Raw genomic sequence first — 14,792 nt, 5'->3', positions numbered from 1 at the left:
GGATCCAAGGGCATCCTGGTTAGATGCCAATGGAAAATTCTGCAAAATATAAAGACGGTTTGGAAACAGAAATACCTGATTACCCCCTAAATTCCTAGTCTTACCAGCACAGTCTTTTCCCAGGACAGAGCTGGGGATGCCCTTGACCCCCCCAGGCATCCACAGCCACCCCAGGTGAGATTCAAGCCCATCTAAAGAGCCTCCAAACCAGTAATGTTGCTGCACTGGGCTTAGCTGGGAGATAAATGGCTTTGGAGGACAAGAGGAGCAAATGTAGCGAGCGACAGGGTGGATCGGGGATGCAGAGCACAAAAGTGGCGGCGGTGGTTCAGCATAAGGGTTTGTAGCTGCTCCTTTTGGTTAGAGAAATAATTCATAGAATCACAGAATCATTTTGGTTGGAAAAGCCCATCAAGCTCATCGAGCTCATTCTTCCCAAATCTGCACGGGCTTCAGATCTCACGCGGATCTTCTAAGGGAGGAACCAGCCTCTTATTTCAGGATGTTTATAAGGATGTGTGTCAATGGGACACGGGGACATTCTTTATTGAAGAACGTAATGAAATGGCCTCTGCTCCCCAGGAACAAGCGCCAGGAGCAGAGGAAACGGCCTCAAGTTGCCCAGGGGAGGTTGAGGTTGGATGTGGGGAACAATTTCTTCCCCAAAGGGCTGTGGGGCATTGGAACAGGCTGCCCAGGGCAGTGCTGGAGTCACCAGCCCTGGAGGGCTGGACAGACGGACATGAGGTTCTCAGGACATGGGGCAGGGACAGGGGTGGGTTATGGTTGGACTCAACGAGCTTGAGGGGCTTTTCCAACCAAAATGATTCTGTGATTCTACGAAATTCAGCCGAGGCGAGTGCAGGGTCCTGTCCCTGGGGAGGAACGACCCCCCGCACCAGCACAGGTTGGGGTTGAGCTGCTGGGAAGCAGCTTTTGGAGAAGGACCTGGGAGTTGTGGTGACAACAGGGTGACCATGAGCCACCAATGTGCCCTGTGGCCAATGGTACCTGGGGTGTGTGAGGAAGAGTGTGGGCAGCAGGTCAGAGAGGTTGTTCCTCCCCCTCTGCTGACCTGGTGAGGCCACATCTGCAGAACTGGGGCCAGTTTAAGCACAAGGAATCACTGGAGAGAGTCCAGGGAGGGACACAAAGATGCTGAGGGGTCTGGAGCATCTTTGTGATGAGGAGACACTGAGAGAGCTGGGGCTGCTGAGCTGGAGAAGAGAAGCTGAGAGGGATGTGATCAGTGGATCAATACCTCAGGGGGGGTGTCAAAAGGATCAGAGAATCAGAGGATGGTTTGGGTTGAAGGACCATCCCAGCTCCCCAGTGCCACTCCTGCCATGAGCAGGGACATCTTCACCAGCTCAGGTTGCTCAGAGATCTGCAATACGCTGAATTTCCAGCTCCCGCTTCACTGGGAGAGGGACACACTCCCTGCTCCGTCTCCCTGATTTATCTGCATTATTTAACCACGGCCTCTATTACAGCTCTTAAAAAGAGTTATTCTTGCCGTACGGATCGGTGCGCGTTGTAAAGCGGTTTTGTGATATTTTATAAGAAGCGACATAAACGCGAACTGCGCGGCGTTATAAATGAGGGGGAGGCTCCGAGGAACGAGGAGCTTTTCCATCAGCGCACGGCAGCTGCCAGATGTCAGCCAGACCGAGGATGCGACACGTTCTGTTTGATAAAAGCAGGACATGAAAGGGGCAAGGCGCCCAAGAGTTATAATCTGTGTTATTTTTCAGGTAGCAGAGGAAAAGGGCGGCATTGGAGATCTGAGCATCACTCAGATCTGCAGCTCGACCGTGCCGTAAAATAAAGGTCTTGAAACGCCACTGCACGGCAAAGCTCGGAGTAAAACCAGGAATAAAATCACACTTCTCTTTGTGATTGTCGTTCTCAAAATGCGGCCTGGGACTGAATCGCTGTCCTTGTCCCCAGCCCCGGGGTCATCGCTGCCCGTGTGTCCCCAGAAGTGGCACCGGGGGAAGCGGCAGGTTTGGGTTTTCCTTGAAAATTGGGGGATTATGAAGTCGATCTCAAAAAGAAGGTCAGTCCTCAAAACCCTTTGCTTGATGGGGCATGGGACATTCAAAGGCGCCTAAGAAAGGCATCCTGGACATGTGTGGCACATGGAGAGCTCTTCCTGCAGGAACACGGAGAGTAAAATACGGGAAATATTCAGCAAATATTTCCATTTTGCAGGTAGGAAGAAGCTGAATGTCGTTGGCCACAGATATATGGTGAAGACATGGTGGGAAGATGTCAAACAGCAGCAGCTCAAGCGCAATATTCCCGAGGAATCTCACGTGGATTTGCCATGATGCTTTTGGAGCTGCTGCTGTTTCCAGGCAGACCGGGACACGCTGAGCACCTCCAAGCCCACGTCTGGATTTGGGGTGAGGTGGAAGGCGAGAGATGTGCTCAGGGTTAGGAAAAGGAGCGTAAAGCCTGGAGCGAGCCTGAAAACTGCACGGAAAAGAAATCAATGTGCTGAGCTTAACGCCGAGAGGTTTGAGGATCGACTTGGTTTCTAAACGCACGAGGCTTGCTTGTCTAGCAGAGAAAATTAACACACTGCAGGGGCTGCGGGTGGATGAATCCAGACTGGAAATAAGGCAGAATGGTTTTTAATTGTGAGGGTGATTAACTATCGGTGTGAGTTGCAAAGAGGAGCGGGACTGACCCCCTGGAAAAGGGGTGGGAGCTCCGGCTGAGGGTACAATCATGGAATTGTTTTGGTTGGAAAAGAACCTCAAGGTCATTAAATTCAACCATTCCCCACCCCTGTCCCTGCCCCGTGTCCTGAGAACCTCATGTCCGTCTGTCCAGCCCTCCAGGGCTGGTGACTCCAGCACTGCCCTGGGCAGCCTGTTCCAATGCCCCACAGCCCTTTCTGGGAAGGTTTCATCACTGTGCTACACGGGGCTCAGCGCAAACAGCCAAAAGAGCCCAATTTAAACTTAATGTCCAGGGCGCATCTACCCAGTGAGGGATTGGGGAATTAATGGGAACTGCAGCCCCAGCACTGTGAGAGATGCTGGTTTGTGTCTGGACACAATTAAGATGCGTCAGTCAGTGCATTGGCCATGCTGGTAAGTCCTGACTCCTCTCAAGGCTTAATAAGCTCAGGCTTAGAGCCAGGCTGCAGGACTGGGTCCAGTTCTGGGCTCCCCAGTTTAGGAAGGACAAGGAATTGCTGGAGAGAGTCCAGGGAGGGACACAAAGATGCTGAGGGGTCTGGAGCATCTTTGTGATGAGAAGACACTGAGAGAGCTGGGGCTGCTGAGCTGGAGAAGAGAAGCTGAGAGGGATGTGATCAATGATCAATATCTCAGGGTGGGTGTCAAGAGGACCATAGAATCACAGGGTTGAAGGACCTTCCCAGCTCCCCCAGTGCCCCCCCTGCCATGACAGGGACATCTTCACCAGCTCAGGGTGCTCAGAGCCCCGTCCAGCCTGGCCTGGGATGTCTCCAGGGATGGTTCATCCACCACCTCTCTGGCCAACCTGGGCCAGGCTCTCACCACCCTCAGGGCAACAATTTCTTCCTCATGTCCAGCCTGAATCTCCCTCCTTTAGTTTAAAACCATCACCCCTTGTCCTGACACAACAGGCCCTGCTCAAAATCTGTCCCCATCTTTCTTACGGGCCTCTTTTCAGTCTGTAAAGGCCGCTCTAAGGTCTCCCTGGAGCTTCTGTTCTCCAGCTGAATACCCCAACTCTCTCAGCCTGTCCCCCAGCAGATCCACATCCCACCGCGTGTCCTTCCCGGGGCTGCACGTGCTCCTTCCCTGCCCTTTATCACAGAAGATAGGAGGTCAAATACCCAGGATGGATATATATTTAGATACATATATATATATATAATTTATGGGGAATAACGTGACCGCTGACAATATCTGCAGCTCTCTTGGCTAAGATAATAAAGGTAATAAACTTCAGCTCCAGGGCACGGAGTGACCACTGGCAGGGGTCAGCACGCTCAGTGTCTGAAGCCTGTGAGGTCAAGCACGGTCTTTTTTCACCCTCCTCCGCAGCAGGATACCAGATTTTATGGGGAAATGCTTGTCTCACCTATAGTAACCCCAAGGATATCAACCACTCCATAAAAAAACACCATCGAGTTAGTGCTTGTGATTCCGAGCGAGATCCCGGCTGGAAGGTGATGCCAGGGAGGGTCAGTGGGACATGAGGAAAAGGTTCTTCCCCAGAGGTGCTGGACACTGAACAGGCTCCCAGGGAGGTGTCACGGCCCCAACCTGACAGTGTTCAACAAGAGACTGGACACCGTCCTCAGACACACGGGGTGACCTGTGGGGTTGTCATTGCAGGGACAGCAGTTGGACTCCATGATCTGTGGGTTCTTCCAGCTCAGGACATTCTGTGGTTCTATAATGATTCTACAACCATCATTAGTGGGTTGGTTAGATCAACCTGCAGCCTTAAAATGATGAGATATTGGAATCACAGAATCATTTTGGTTGGAGAAGGCCTTCCAGACGATGGAGTCCAACCATAACCCACCCCTGTCCCTGCCCCATGTCCTGAGAACCTCATGTCCATCTGTCCAGCCCTCCAGGGCTGGTGACTCCAGCACTGCCCTGGGCAGCCTGTTCAATGCCCCACAGCCCTTTGGGGAAGAAATTGTTCCCCACATCCAACCTCAACCTCAACGATGCCGTCCTAGGACACAGCGGGACATCAGCTCTGGTTTAAGGGTGGAAAGCTCAGGTAGGAAAACACGCAGGAACGCTCCTCTCCTTTGGTTTGCACCCACAAAGCAGCTGCCGGCCACGTCGGCTTCCCTGTGCTCACCCTAATCATAGAATCACGGAATCCCTGGTTGGAAGGGACCTCAAGGATCATCTGGTCCAGCATCTCTTGATAAACTCTGTTCTTCTTTTCCGCACAATAAATTATTATTAATAATCCATACTATCCGTTATTCAGGGCAATAGAAACAAAGACTGACTCCAAAGGTGAGGTTAATTTGTTCAAAGACAGATTTCTATCACAAATTCATATTGAAGCTTGGGGTCCTAACACTAACCCTAAAGCTAAGCCTAACCCTAGACATATTCTGAATCTCAGCCCAGCAGCCCTAGTCCTGGCCCAGATTAAACAGTTATCAGCGACAATATTTTGTGCAACCTATACCCTCTTTTGGCAGACTTATTTTGACTCTACTCCAAATAGTAAGCTTGGCTTTAACTCTTATTCTGTACTCCTGTTGTAAGCCTAATCCTAACTTACATCTTTATATGGGCTGAAAATGAAAAATACAGTCTCAGTCCTATCCCCGCTGATACATTTATCATGGGATGATTTGATTTTGTAGCCTATCCCGTCCTCTGGCAGCCCCTTCACAGCCCATGACTCAAACCTTAAAGCTAGGGATCGTTTTCTTGGGCTAAATCTCAGCAAAGCGCAAGTTTTCAGGGGCCAAAGATAAATCACTGAGTTTCTGTTGTGTATGTACATGTATTAAAACATTTATATGCAGATACAGCGGTGGGGAGGTTGGAACTGGATGATCTTTAAGGTTCCTTCCAACCCAAACCATTCTATGAGTCTATGACCGCTCTTCCTTGATGGCCAAGCAAGGAATCCGCGCTGTGCCCCTTGGAAAGCTGTCCCCGTCCTCCTGGAATGGCACAAAGAGATAAAAAAGAAGAGGTGGGTCGCGCCGCTTCACTGAAATTTCATTAAGACGTTCAGACCCAATGTCCAAGCCAAGAGGCTGATGATGACACCTGGGCCTTCTTCTTCGGAGCCATTTCCAGCGTCGCCGCAGCGCTCTCACTTTATTTTGTACATCTGTAACGGCGTACGGGTAGCGCGGTGTCTCCAAGAGGCCCTTCAGCTCGCTATTGAACTGATAAATTCACTGTATTACTTTACACAAATCAATACTCCAGCAGTTATCAGGGGTTGATGTGACCGAAATTGGTTTCAGCCAATTTGTGAGCGTAATAAATGTCCATTTATCAAATCAATTCATTCGAGCGGCGCTTCTCAGACCGCCCGGGCTCGGGGTACCGCGGGGTGATGTCTCCAGGTCCGGACACGCCGTGGGATCGTTCTCGTCCATCGCCGCTCTGCCGTGTCCTCCAGGAAGGTGCCAGCGGGCTCAGGATCATTCTGGGATGGGGAAGAAGATGAACGTCCAACTAGACCCAAACTCTTCCCTTGCAAAGCCTGACTTGACTCGTAGAAAACAAGTGCGACACGCACTGAAATACAGAACTTGTAAAGGATCCGATCTTGCCCAAAATAAACCCAGTTTCCTGCAGAACAGGGTACGATGATGTTCCTGCTCACCCATTTTCCTTCAGCCAACTGATTTCAACATCGTAACCGCTCAGCGTGTTGGAAATCGGTCACTTTCTAATTACAAAGTAGATTTTCTGCGCTACCTTTACCCAAAATCTCTGCACTAGCAATAAACAAAACTTTCCCTTCCTCCCTCCTTATTCAGCTTCAGGAAGAGTTGGAACAAATTACTTCAACCCAAAAAGGGTTTAGAAAATCAGCATTGGAAGGTGATGAGTTTTGAACCCTTCACCTCTTAAGTGACCACAATGGTGAATGCTATGTCTCTATATACAAGAGATATTACTTCTCTGGCCTAATATTTAGGATATGAGGTCACAAACCAAAAATATATCATTTGGAAAAACGCCTTCCTTTGGTTTATAACTTCAACCTTTCTGTCAATCCTGCTGCTTCGCCCTGCGCCTCTGCACCTCCGAGCAAAACGGTAAATGAGACCTAACGAGATTCTGAGCGCACTAATTTCTGAGAGTGCACTAGAAACGCAATCGAGCCTTCGAGTCGTTCATTTGCATGAACCGGTTGCGGCGTCCCAGCTGCCGTTAGCTCCTGGCATGGCAGGAATGACCCGTCTGTGTCTTTCTGATGTGTTACGAGCCGGAGTATTTAATGTGGATTTTGTTATAATAAAATAAACGTCTATGGAGGGAGAGCGTCGTCCGGCTCTCCCGCTGGGAGGAATCCCGTGCCCTGTTACAATCGATTCATCGCCGTCCCACAGCGTCCGTGTAGCAGCAAATTGAGCAGCAGGGCTCGCAGATATCCAGCCGGGGAGGTTTTGTCCCTCTGCGGTAGAGATGTCACGGTGTTGGTGCTGTGACACCAGCCAGTCCCCTGCAAACGTCCCCACCACCCCGGACCTGCGCGGCAAATCCCCGAGAGCACGTTCCCTTTGTATTCTGGGCTCAAGCCCCTCTGGAGAGTGTTTGGATCATGCACCGAGTGACGGATTAAATCAGATTATTCAATTAAGGCGGCAGTTATAAATTAAACATAGCGGCTAAGCCGGGTGAAGCTGGAGACGTGGTGTGCGGCGAGGCTCCCGGCCAGCAAAGCGCCAAACAGGAGGCACGTGGAGTCCACAAAGTAGCTGCAAAACCAGCCGGGAATCAAGTAAATAACAAAACCAGAGAGGAAGCGCTTGAGAGAAGAAGAAATAAAAGTCATGTCTCTAAATTCACCCTTCCTGAAAGAAAATAACAAAAACAGGGCAGAGGGAAGAGGGGGAGGAGGGGACGGAGACGCTCCCGCTACCTTTTGGTCTGATATCCTGAGGCTGCGGGGGTATCAAGCGCATTCCCTCTAATTCAATAAGAGAAACCTCCATAAAGGCAGCGACTTTAATGTGCAGAACCACCACCTGTGTCAGGAACAGGCACTGCCCATTAATCACAGCTTCCCAATTAGCGGGGCCGGCTGCCCCCAGGCACAGCCGCTCAACAAACACAGAGGGGCTGGTGTGTTTGCAGGGTTGGGGGGAGCTGGAGCTTCCACATTGCACATGACTCGTCTTTGTTAACTAAACCATGATGGGTTTTGTATTTATGACGGCGCGTCGCTCGCCGTTTTGCCTCGGTTTGCTCTTACCGCCCCGTCCCATTTTCAGGCACTAAACTGGGATGCAGGGGTGGTTCGAGGAGTTATTAACGGGACAGGATGAGAGGAAACGGCCTCAAGTTGCGCCAGGGGAGGTTGAGGTTGGATTTAGGAACAATTTCTTCCCCAAAGGGCTGTGGGGCATTGGAACAGGCTGCCCAGGGCAGTGCTGGAGTCACCAGCCCTGGAGGGCTGGACAGACTTTTCCAACCCAAATGATTTGACAATTCAATGATCCAGCGGCTTTCAAGCTTTGGATGGACAAATCCAACCCAGCCCAGCTTGCCGGAGCCTTGATTTCCTTACAGATGTTTAGCACCCCGTGTGAAATAAACCGCTCCTGAGATTTGCGAGGCTGCCCCGAGCTCGTGGCACCAACTGAACCACCTCGCACAACCCACCGGGACCCCTCGTTTCTTTTTGTCTCCCTGCGGATGCGTCGGTAGGGGCCGTGTGCTCCATCACGAGCGAGGATGGAGCTTGGCCGGTGCCTCTGGTGAGGCACAAATCACAGAATGGTTTGGGTTGGAGGGACCTACAAGGCTCATCCAGCCCAAGCATCTTCACCCAGATCAGCGAAACGCAGATATTGCTCCTTAGGAGGGACGGGGTGGTCGGGATATGGGGGAGCTGAGCCGGGCTTTGGGTAGGACCAGCCTGACCCCCAGGCTCAGGCTTTACAAAGCTGCCAGAATCGGGGTAGTATAAGCAACAAAAATAGGTTTTCAGCGTGAGATAATAGCATTTCCAGGCAGAAATCATCCCCCTCTACTCCACAGATGCCCAACACCCTTCGGATTCAAAGTGCCTAATTGATGAACATAACGAAGTTACGCTCGCAGCAACTGTCCATGCCCATCTGAAATGTGCGGTTGCTGTTTGGGCTCCATGTGCCTAAAAGCTGATCTGTTCTTCTCCTCCCGAGTGCATCCTGCAGGCTGACAAACCCACTCAAACCTCGCTGTGCGGTTCCTCGTTGTACGGTTCCATCCCAGCCACAAGAGGCCAGGCTCCTCATTTATTCCCTGTGCTTATTTAATTAATTTGAGGTTTTTTAAGCAGTGAAAAACTTATAATTTGATGTGCAGGAAAGAAACACCCTCCAAAGAAAGGCCTCAGAACCCTTGTTTGAAGACGGGGTTTCGGTAGATCCACAAAAGGAAATATGAATGAACAAAACACTCTAGACTTGCAGTTTTTGCAATGGATGCGCAGACATAACCAAATGTATCAAATTTTACCACAGATAAATAAGGTAGATTTCCAGAGAGAAAATAACAGAAGCAAGGTGCTCGGAAGTGTGGGTTCTTGAGGAGATGAATGGTTGGACTCGATCTTGAGGGTCTTTTCCAACCAAAATGATTCTGTGGTTCTATAAATTGCAGCTGCCCCAGCAGCAAACGCTTCGTTTGACACAAGAACCAGAGGGGACCGGGCAGAACTATGGGGAGGTAGATTTGAAATGAAGAAAAGGGTCTATTTCTTCACTAACTACGCAGCTCCTGGCAAAGGGTAGTGCAGAGTCTGGAGGTTTACAGGAGATCCAAGGGAAATGTGGACAAATTCATGGAAGAATGGAATAGTTTGGGGTGAAGGGACCTTAAAGCTCCCCCAGTGCCCCCCCTGCCATGAGCAGGGACATCTTCACCAGCTCAGGGTGCTCAGAGCCCCGTCCAGCCTGGCCTGGGATGTCTCCAGGGATGGTTCATCTACCACCTCTCCGGGATACAGAACAGGTCCCCAAATTGGCACGTGTGAGGGGCTTCCATGCAGAAAGCCGCGCAAAAACGGCTTGTGGATTATTACTGAGCGATATTCTTCAAATGAGTTTGTAATAAGGAAGCAGAAGACACAGGAGGGCAGAGCGGGTCCTACCTGCTCCCACTGTGGCGATGGCACTCTCCTGGCCGATGATGTGCTCCTTGAGCCGTTGTTCCAGGGGAAACCTCCGGCGTTCCTCCACCTCCCTCCTGCGCTGCTCCTCCTGGAACTGTGCGACGAGAGAAAACATCGGGAACAGAGGTTTTGAAAAACAAAGCTTGGCCTATTTGATCTGTATTTGTCTCCCCACCCTTTGCACATCTCAAAGACTCCAGAAGATGCCGCAGGGATGGACGAGCACGGGGGAGGTCAAGTACCGTCGCTGTGCAGACAAACCAGCAGCAGGTGCGATGGTGCTGGGAAAAGAGCTCTTTATTCCTTTAAATATTGCATTGCACGTAGTAAATATAGAATGTCTGCATGAATTAGTTGCAAATGTGCTTTGCATTTAGGGGAAGGTGGAATCTGAACTACTTAGGTTTTCAACAGCTTTATTGCACTAGAATGAAAAGCTGCAAGGGTCTTAAAACATCAAACTGATGTTGGCAAGATGTCTGATACGGCACCAACCACAGAAAGAACTTCTTTCTAAAATACTCTACCAAAAATCCATCTCACAGGGCCGTGATTTTCTAGTCGCAAAGATACACTACGATCATCTACTTTATTCAGGACATTTGCTCCTTTCAAGCTCTGGCCCCCAAGGAATCAGGGCCTTTGAGAGCCAGGGACTGACGCACCGTTTCCACTCAGATTATTCAGTGTCAGGGTTGGGTTACCAGTTGGACTTGATGATCTTGAGGGTCTTTTCCAACCAAAATGATTCTGGGATTCTACGATTTGTGGGAGCTGAGGGCTGAGAGAGGGCAGAGAGGGGTTCACAGAGACAGCCGACACGAGCGCATCTCTGAGATGCTCGAGGATGGGATACAGGCAGAACCTCAAAGTGGGAGCGGGTCTCACAGCGCAGGGACCTTCTGGGGGAAAGAGGATAAATCCAGCCCCTGCTCATCTTCAGAAGATGCTGAAAAACATTCTGCTGAGCACCTTTCCCCAGCGCTCAGCACAGGACACACATGGAACTGCTGGAGAGGGGCCAGAGGAGCCACAGGAATGATGCGAGGCTGGAACAGCTCTGCTGGGGGACAGGCTGAGAGAGTTGGGGTGTTCAGCTGGAGAACAGAAGCTCCAGGGAGACCTTAGTGCGGCCTTTTTGGACTGAAAAGGGGCCCATGAGAAAGATGGGGACAGACTTTTGAGCAGGGCCTGTTGGGATAGGACAAGGAGTGATGGTTTTAAACTAAAGGAGGGAGATTCAGGCCGGACATGAGGAAGAAATCATTGCCCTGAGGGTGGTGAGAGCCTGGCCCAGGTTGGCCAGACAGGTGGTGGATGAGCCATCCCTGGAGACATCCCAGGCCAGGCTGGATGGGGCTCTGAGCACCCTGAGCTGGTGAAGATGTCCCTGCTCATGGCAGGGGTGGCACTGGTGGACCTTTGAACATCCCTTCACCCCAAACCATTCTATGCTCTCAAGCAGAGTTTGGCCATCTCACCAGTGAAACCACCGCTCTGGATCCCACAAAGCCAGACTTAGCTAAGGATGGACCATAAGGAGCCCACAGGGTGTGCAGAGTAATTTAACACCCATAATTGGTCCTCATCATTCAATCCACCTTCCCGAGGGGGAAAACACCTCTGACAACACCAGAAAGGAGCTGCAGAAGCTGCAGAAGGATCCTGGATAAACCCTCAGCCCAGTCGGCTGTTTTTCCTGGGCTGGTACTGACTGGGACAGAAGTTAAACAATATATTCATAGCGAACAATCCGATTTTGGCTGGTGCTGTGAGTCTCAGGTGTAACAGCGAGATGCCGTCAGCCCCCACATGGAGCAATAGCCTCCTCCGGGATACCTGCAAACGGCACCGCAGGGCGGACACCGGCATGTCTGTGGTGACATCCCCAGGCTCCGTGTACGCTCAGGCGCTGCTCTCACCATAGATCTGCATCTTTCTTTATATCTCGGCAAATCTTTTCTTCCCCTCTCATCTTTTGCCTTTCTTAAGGTGCAAGGAAAGCGATCGGTGCTGTCAGGACACTGAGAAATTTGTGTGGGTTTATGGAGAGGACATGCACGAGGAGCAGGAGGAGCCTCTCCATCCCTCCTTGGAAAACCAACATGGTAAGATGTCCCTGTGGAGGAGAAAGTCCCTTTCACGGGGAAAATCTGCAGCAGTTAAGGTGTTTTTTCCAAGCTGTCTCTATAGAGCGCTCAGCTCAGGGTGTGTTCTGGACAGACCCATCCTCCCTTGTGCCATGTCCTGCGGTGCCACCGGCCCTGAGCGACCCACACTGAGCAGGACACACCGGAACGAGGAAAATCCACCCAGAAAAGCAGGTTTTAGGTCAGTCTGGGATATGACCTCCAAAAAAACGTATTTCAAGGGAGGCTACTAATATGGACACTCCCTTTGTACAAGGAGTCCCATGGAAAAGCTGAGGGGCAACAGGTACAATTACTCCTGGGGAGATTCTGATTGAACACAAGAGGGAAAGGTTTCCTGATGAGAACAATCAGCCATTGGAACCATCTCCACAGGGAAGTGGTGGGTTTTCCAGCACTGGAGATGTTTAAGATTCAGGTGGACAAGGGGCTGGGCCAACTCATCCAGACCGGGCTTGTGCCAAGAAACGTTGGACTAAGGATCCTTGTGATCCATTCAACCTGGTGTTCGATGATTTCATGAGTCTGTGATTATAGAATCATAGGTCTAGAGAATCATTGTGGTTGGAAAAGCCCCTCAAGATCATCGAGTCCAACTGTTCCCCCACCCCAGCGCTGCCCCATGTCCTGAGAACCTCATGTCCGTCTGTCCAACCCTCCAGGGCTGGTGACTCCAGCACTGCCCTGGGCAGCCTGTTCCAATGCCCCACAGCCCTTTGGGGAAGAAATTGTTCCCACATCCAACCTCAACCTCCCCTGGCACAACTTGAGGCCGTTTCCTCTGCTCCTGGCGCTTGTTCCTGGGGAGCAGAGCCCGACCCCCCTGGCTCCAAGCTCCTTTCAGGCAGTTCAGAGATCAGAAGGTCTCCCCTCAGCTCCTGTTCTCCAGGTGATCTGGTGAGCGGCTCTTCCATGGGCAAACACCGTCTTAAGGTGATTCTTGTGGGTTTACAGAAAGCACGAAATCAGCTTCCACTGCAAGGCTGCTCTGCCCCAACTCTACATACAGGGTTGTGCGTGACTTAACAAACAGACGCTTTGTGAACAACCAAAACAGGAATTTTTCTCATAAAATATGCTTAATCCAACAACCTGAGGATGTTCAGTTGGATCATAGAATCACAGAATAGTTTGGGTTGAAGGACCTTCCAAGCTCCCCAGTTCCCCCCTGCCATGAGCAGGGACATCTTCACCAGCTCAGGGTGCTCAGACCCCGTCCAGCCTGGCCTGGGATGTCTCCAGGGATGGTTCATCCACCACCTCTCTGGCCAACCTGGGCCAGGCTCTCACCACCCTCAGGGCAACAATTTCTTCCTTGTGTCTAGAATGTTTGTTTTCTTCAGAAGGTCCATCAAAGGTGATTCAATATGTTGATGGGGACATGAGCTCCGGTCCAGGACGTTCTCACTCCGCTGCTCCCCAGAGAACCTGGGCAAAGGGCAATCGCGTGCTCGCCCTGGCTGAAACGCTCCTTAAAAATCCTTCAGCAGCCACTCATGGAGACAGGAGAGACCAGGGGATGGATCCAACTGGGCCCAGTACGCTGGGGGAAACAGGATGTGAACAGCAAAGAAAGACCTGGAAGAGCTGAGCTCAGTCCTGGGGCAGACAGAAAACACCAGCTTCAAGGGTTTCTCCCTTCCTTTCAGCCCTAGATACACGGCAGCTTATTTAAATCTCACCAGAGTGTTCAGCAACGTGAACCAGCCCCGAAGTCCTAAACACCAAGCAAGTGCGGTTTAACACAGGGAAAGCACACACGGAATTCTGGGGTTTTTTCAAAAGAATAAAGGAAATCAAAATAAATTAAAAATACATATGAAAACTCCTTGTTATTCTGTCACAAGGATATGTAAATAAAATCTATGGGATGTGCCCATCCAGTAATAGTTCTGCCAATTCATTCTCCGGCAGTGATTAAAATGAGCAATAAATTGTCAAAGACTCTCGGTGGAACGCGGATCTGGGGTGGATGTTACCCCGGGAGCGCCGCACGCCCCCCGGCTGAATATTCATCACTTGCTGCCTCCACAGCCTGATGTTTTATATACAAGTACAATCATTTTCATCAGGAACATCTCCTCAGATATATTTCCTTTCTCTCCTCCGTCTATTAGTTAAGCAGAAAAACCGACGCAGCTTTTTCCAACGGTTCGGGGCAGGTTTCCTCACCAAGGATGGACTCCAGAGACCATTTACCCGGAGGATAATTTTCCCTTCACCTCCTTCTTGTAAAGATTTTAAGTGTTTTATTCTCAACTTTTCTTCTTTAAATCTTGCTTTGGGAGCTGTTGGGTGGAGTGTTGATGTGCTGAAGGGTGGGAAGGTTCTACAGAGGGATCTGGATAGATGGGCTGAGGCCAATTGTCTGAGGGTTACCAAGGCCAAGTGGCGGGTCCTGCGCTGGGGTCACAACAACCCCATGGACGCTGCAGCTGGGGAGCAGCGGCTGGAAAAGGAGCTGGGGGTGTTGGTGGCAGCGGCTGAACATGAGCCCAGGTGGCCAAGAGGCCACCAGCATCCTGGCTGGTACCAGCACTGGGGTGGCCAGCGGGACCAGGGCAGTGACTGTCCCTGTGCTGGGACCTGGGGAGGCCAAACCGCCAACCCTGGGGGAGGTTTTGGAACCCTCACACCAAGAAAGGCCTTGAGGTGCTGGAGCGAGTGGAGAGAAGGGAACGGAGCTGGTGAGGGGCTGGAGCACAAGTGTGATGGGAGCGGCTGAGGGACCTGGGGGGTTCAGCTGGAGAACAGGAGCTGAGGGGAGACCTTCTGATCTCTGAACTGCCTGAAAGGAGCTTGGAG

General features: G+C 51.0%; 1 protein-coding gene across 2 annotated transcripts in view; it reads right to left on the bottom strand.

Annotated features, from left to right (window-relative positions):
- CLPB (ClpB family mitochondrial disaggregase) overlaps positions 1-14,792 on the bottom strand; it is an 84,607-nt gene that overhangs the window by 19,087 nt on the left and 50,728 nt on the right. For both annotated transcript variants that reach the window (XM_080358795.1, XM_080358796.1), the window contains exon 7: positions 9,817-9,931. In XM_080358795.1, the coding sequence (XP_080214921.1) occupies positions 9,817-9,931 (115 nt within the window). The remainder of the gene's footprint in view (positions 1-9,816; positions 9,932-14,792) is intronic.

This window comes from Nesoenas mayeri (genome assembly GCF_963082525.1).
Source record: "Nesoenas mayeri genome assembly, chromosome: 1".
Lineage (NCBI taxonomy): Eukaryota > Metazoa > Chordata > Aves > Columbiformes > Columbidae > Nesoenas > Nesoenas mayeri.
Note: the sequence above shows the minus strand (reverse complement) of the source record. Positions and strands in the feature narration are given on the sequence as shown.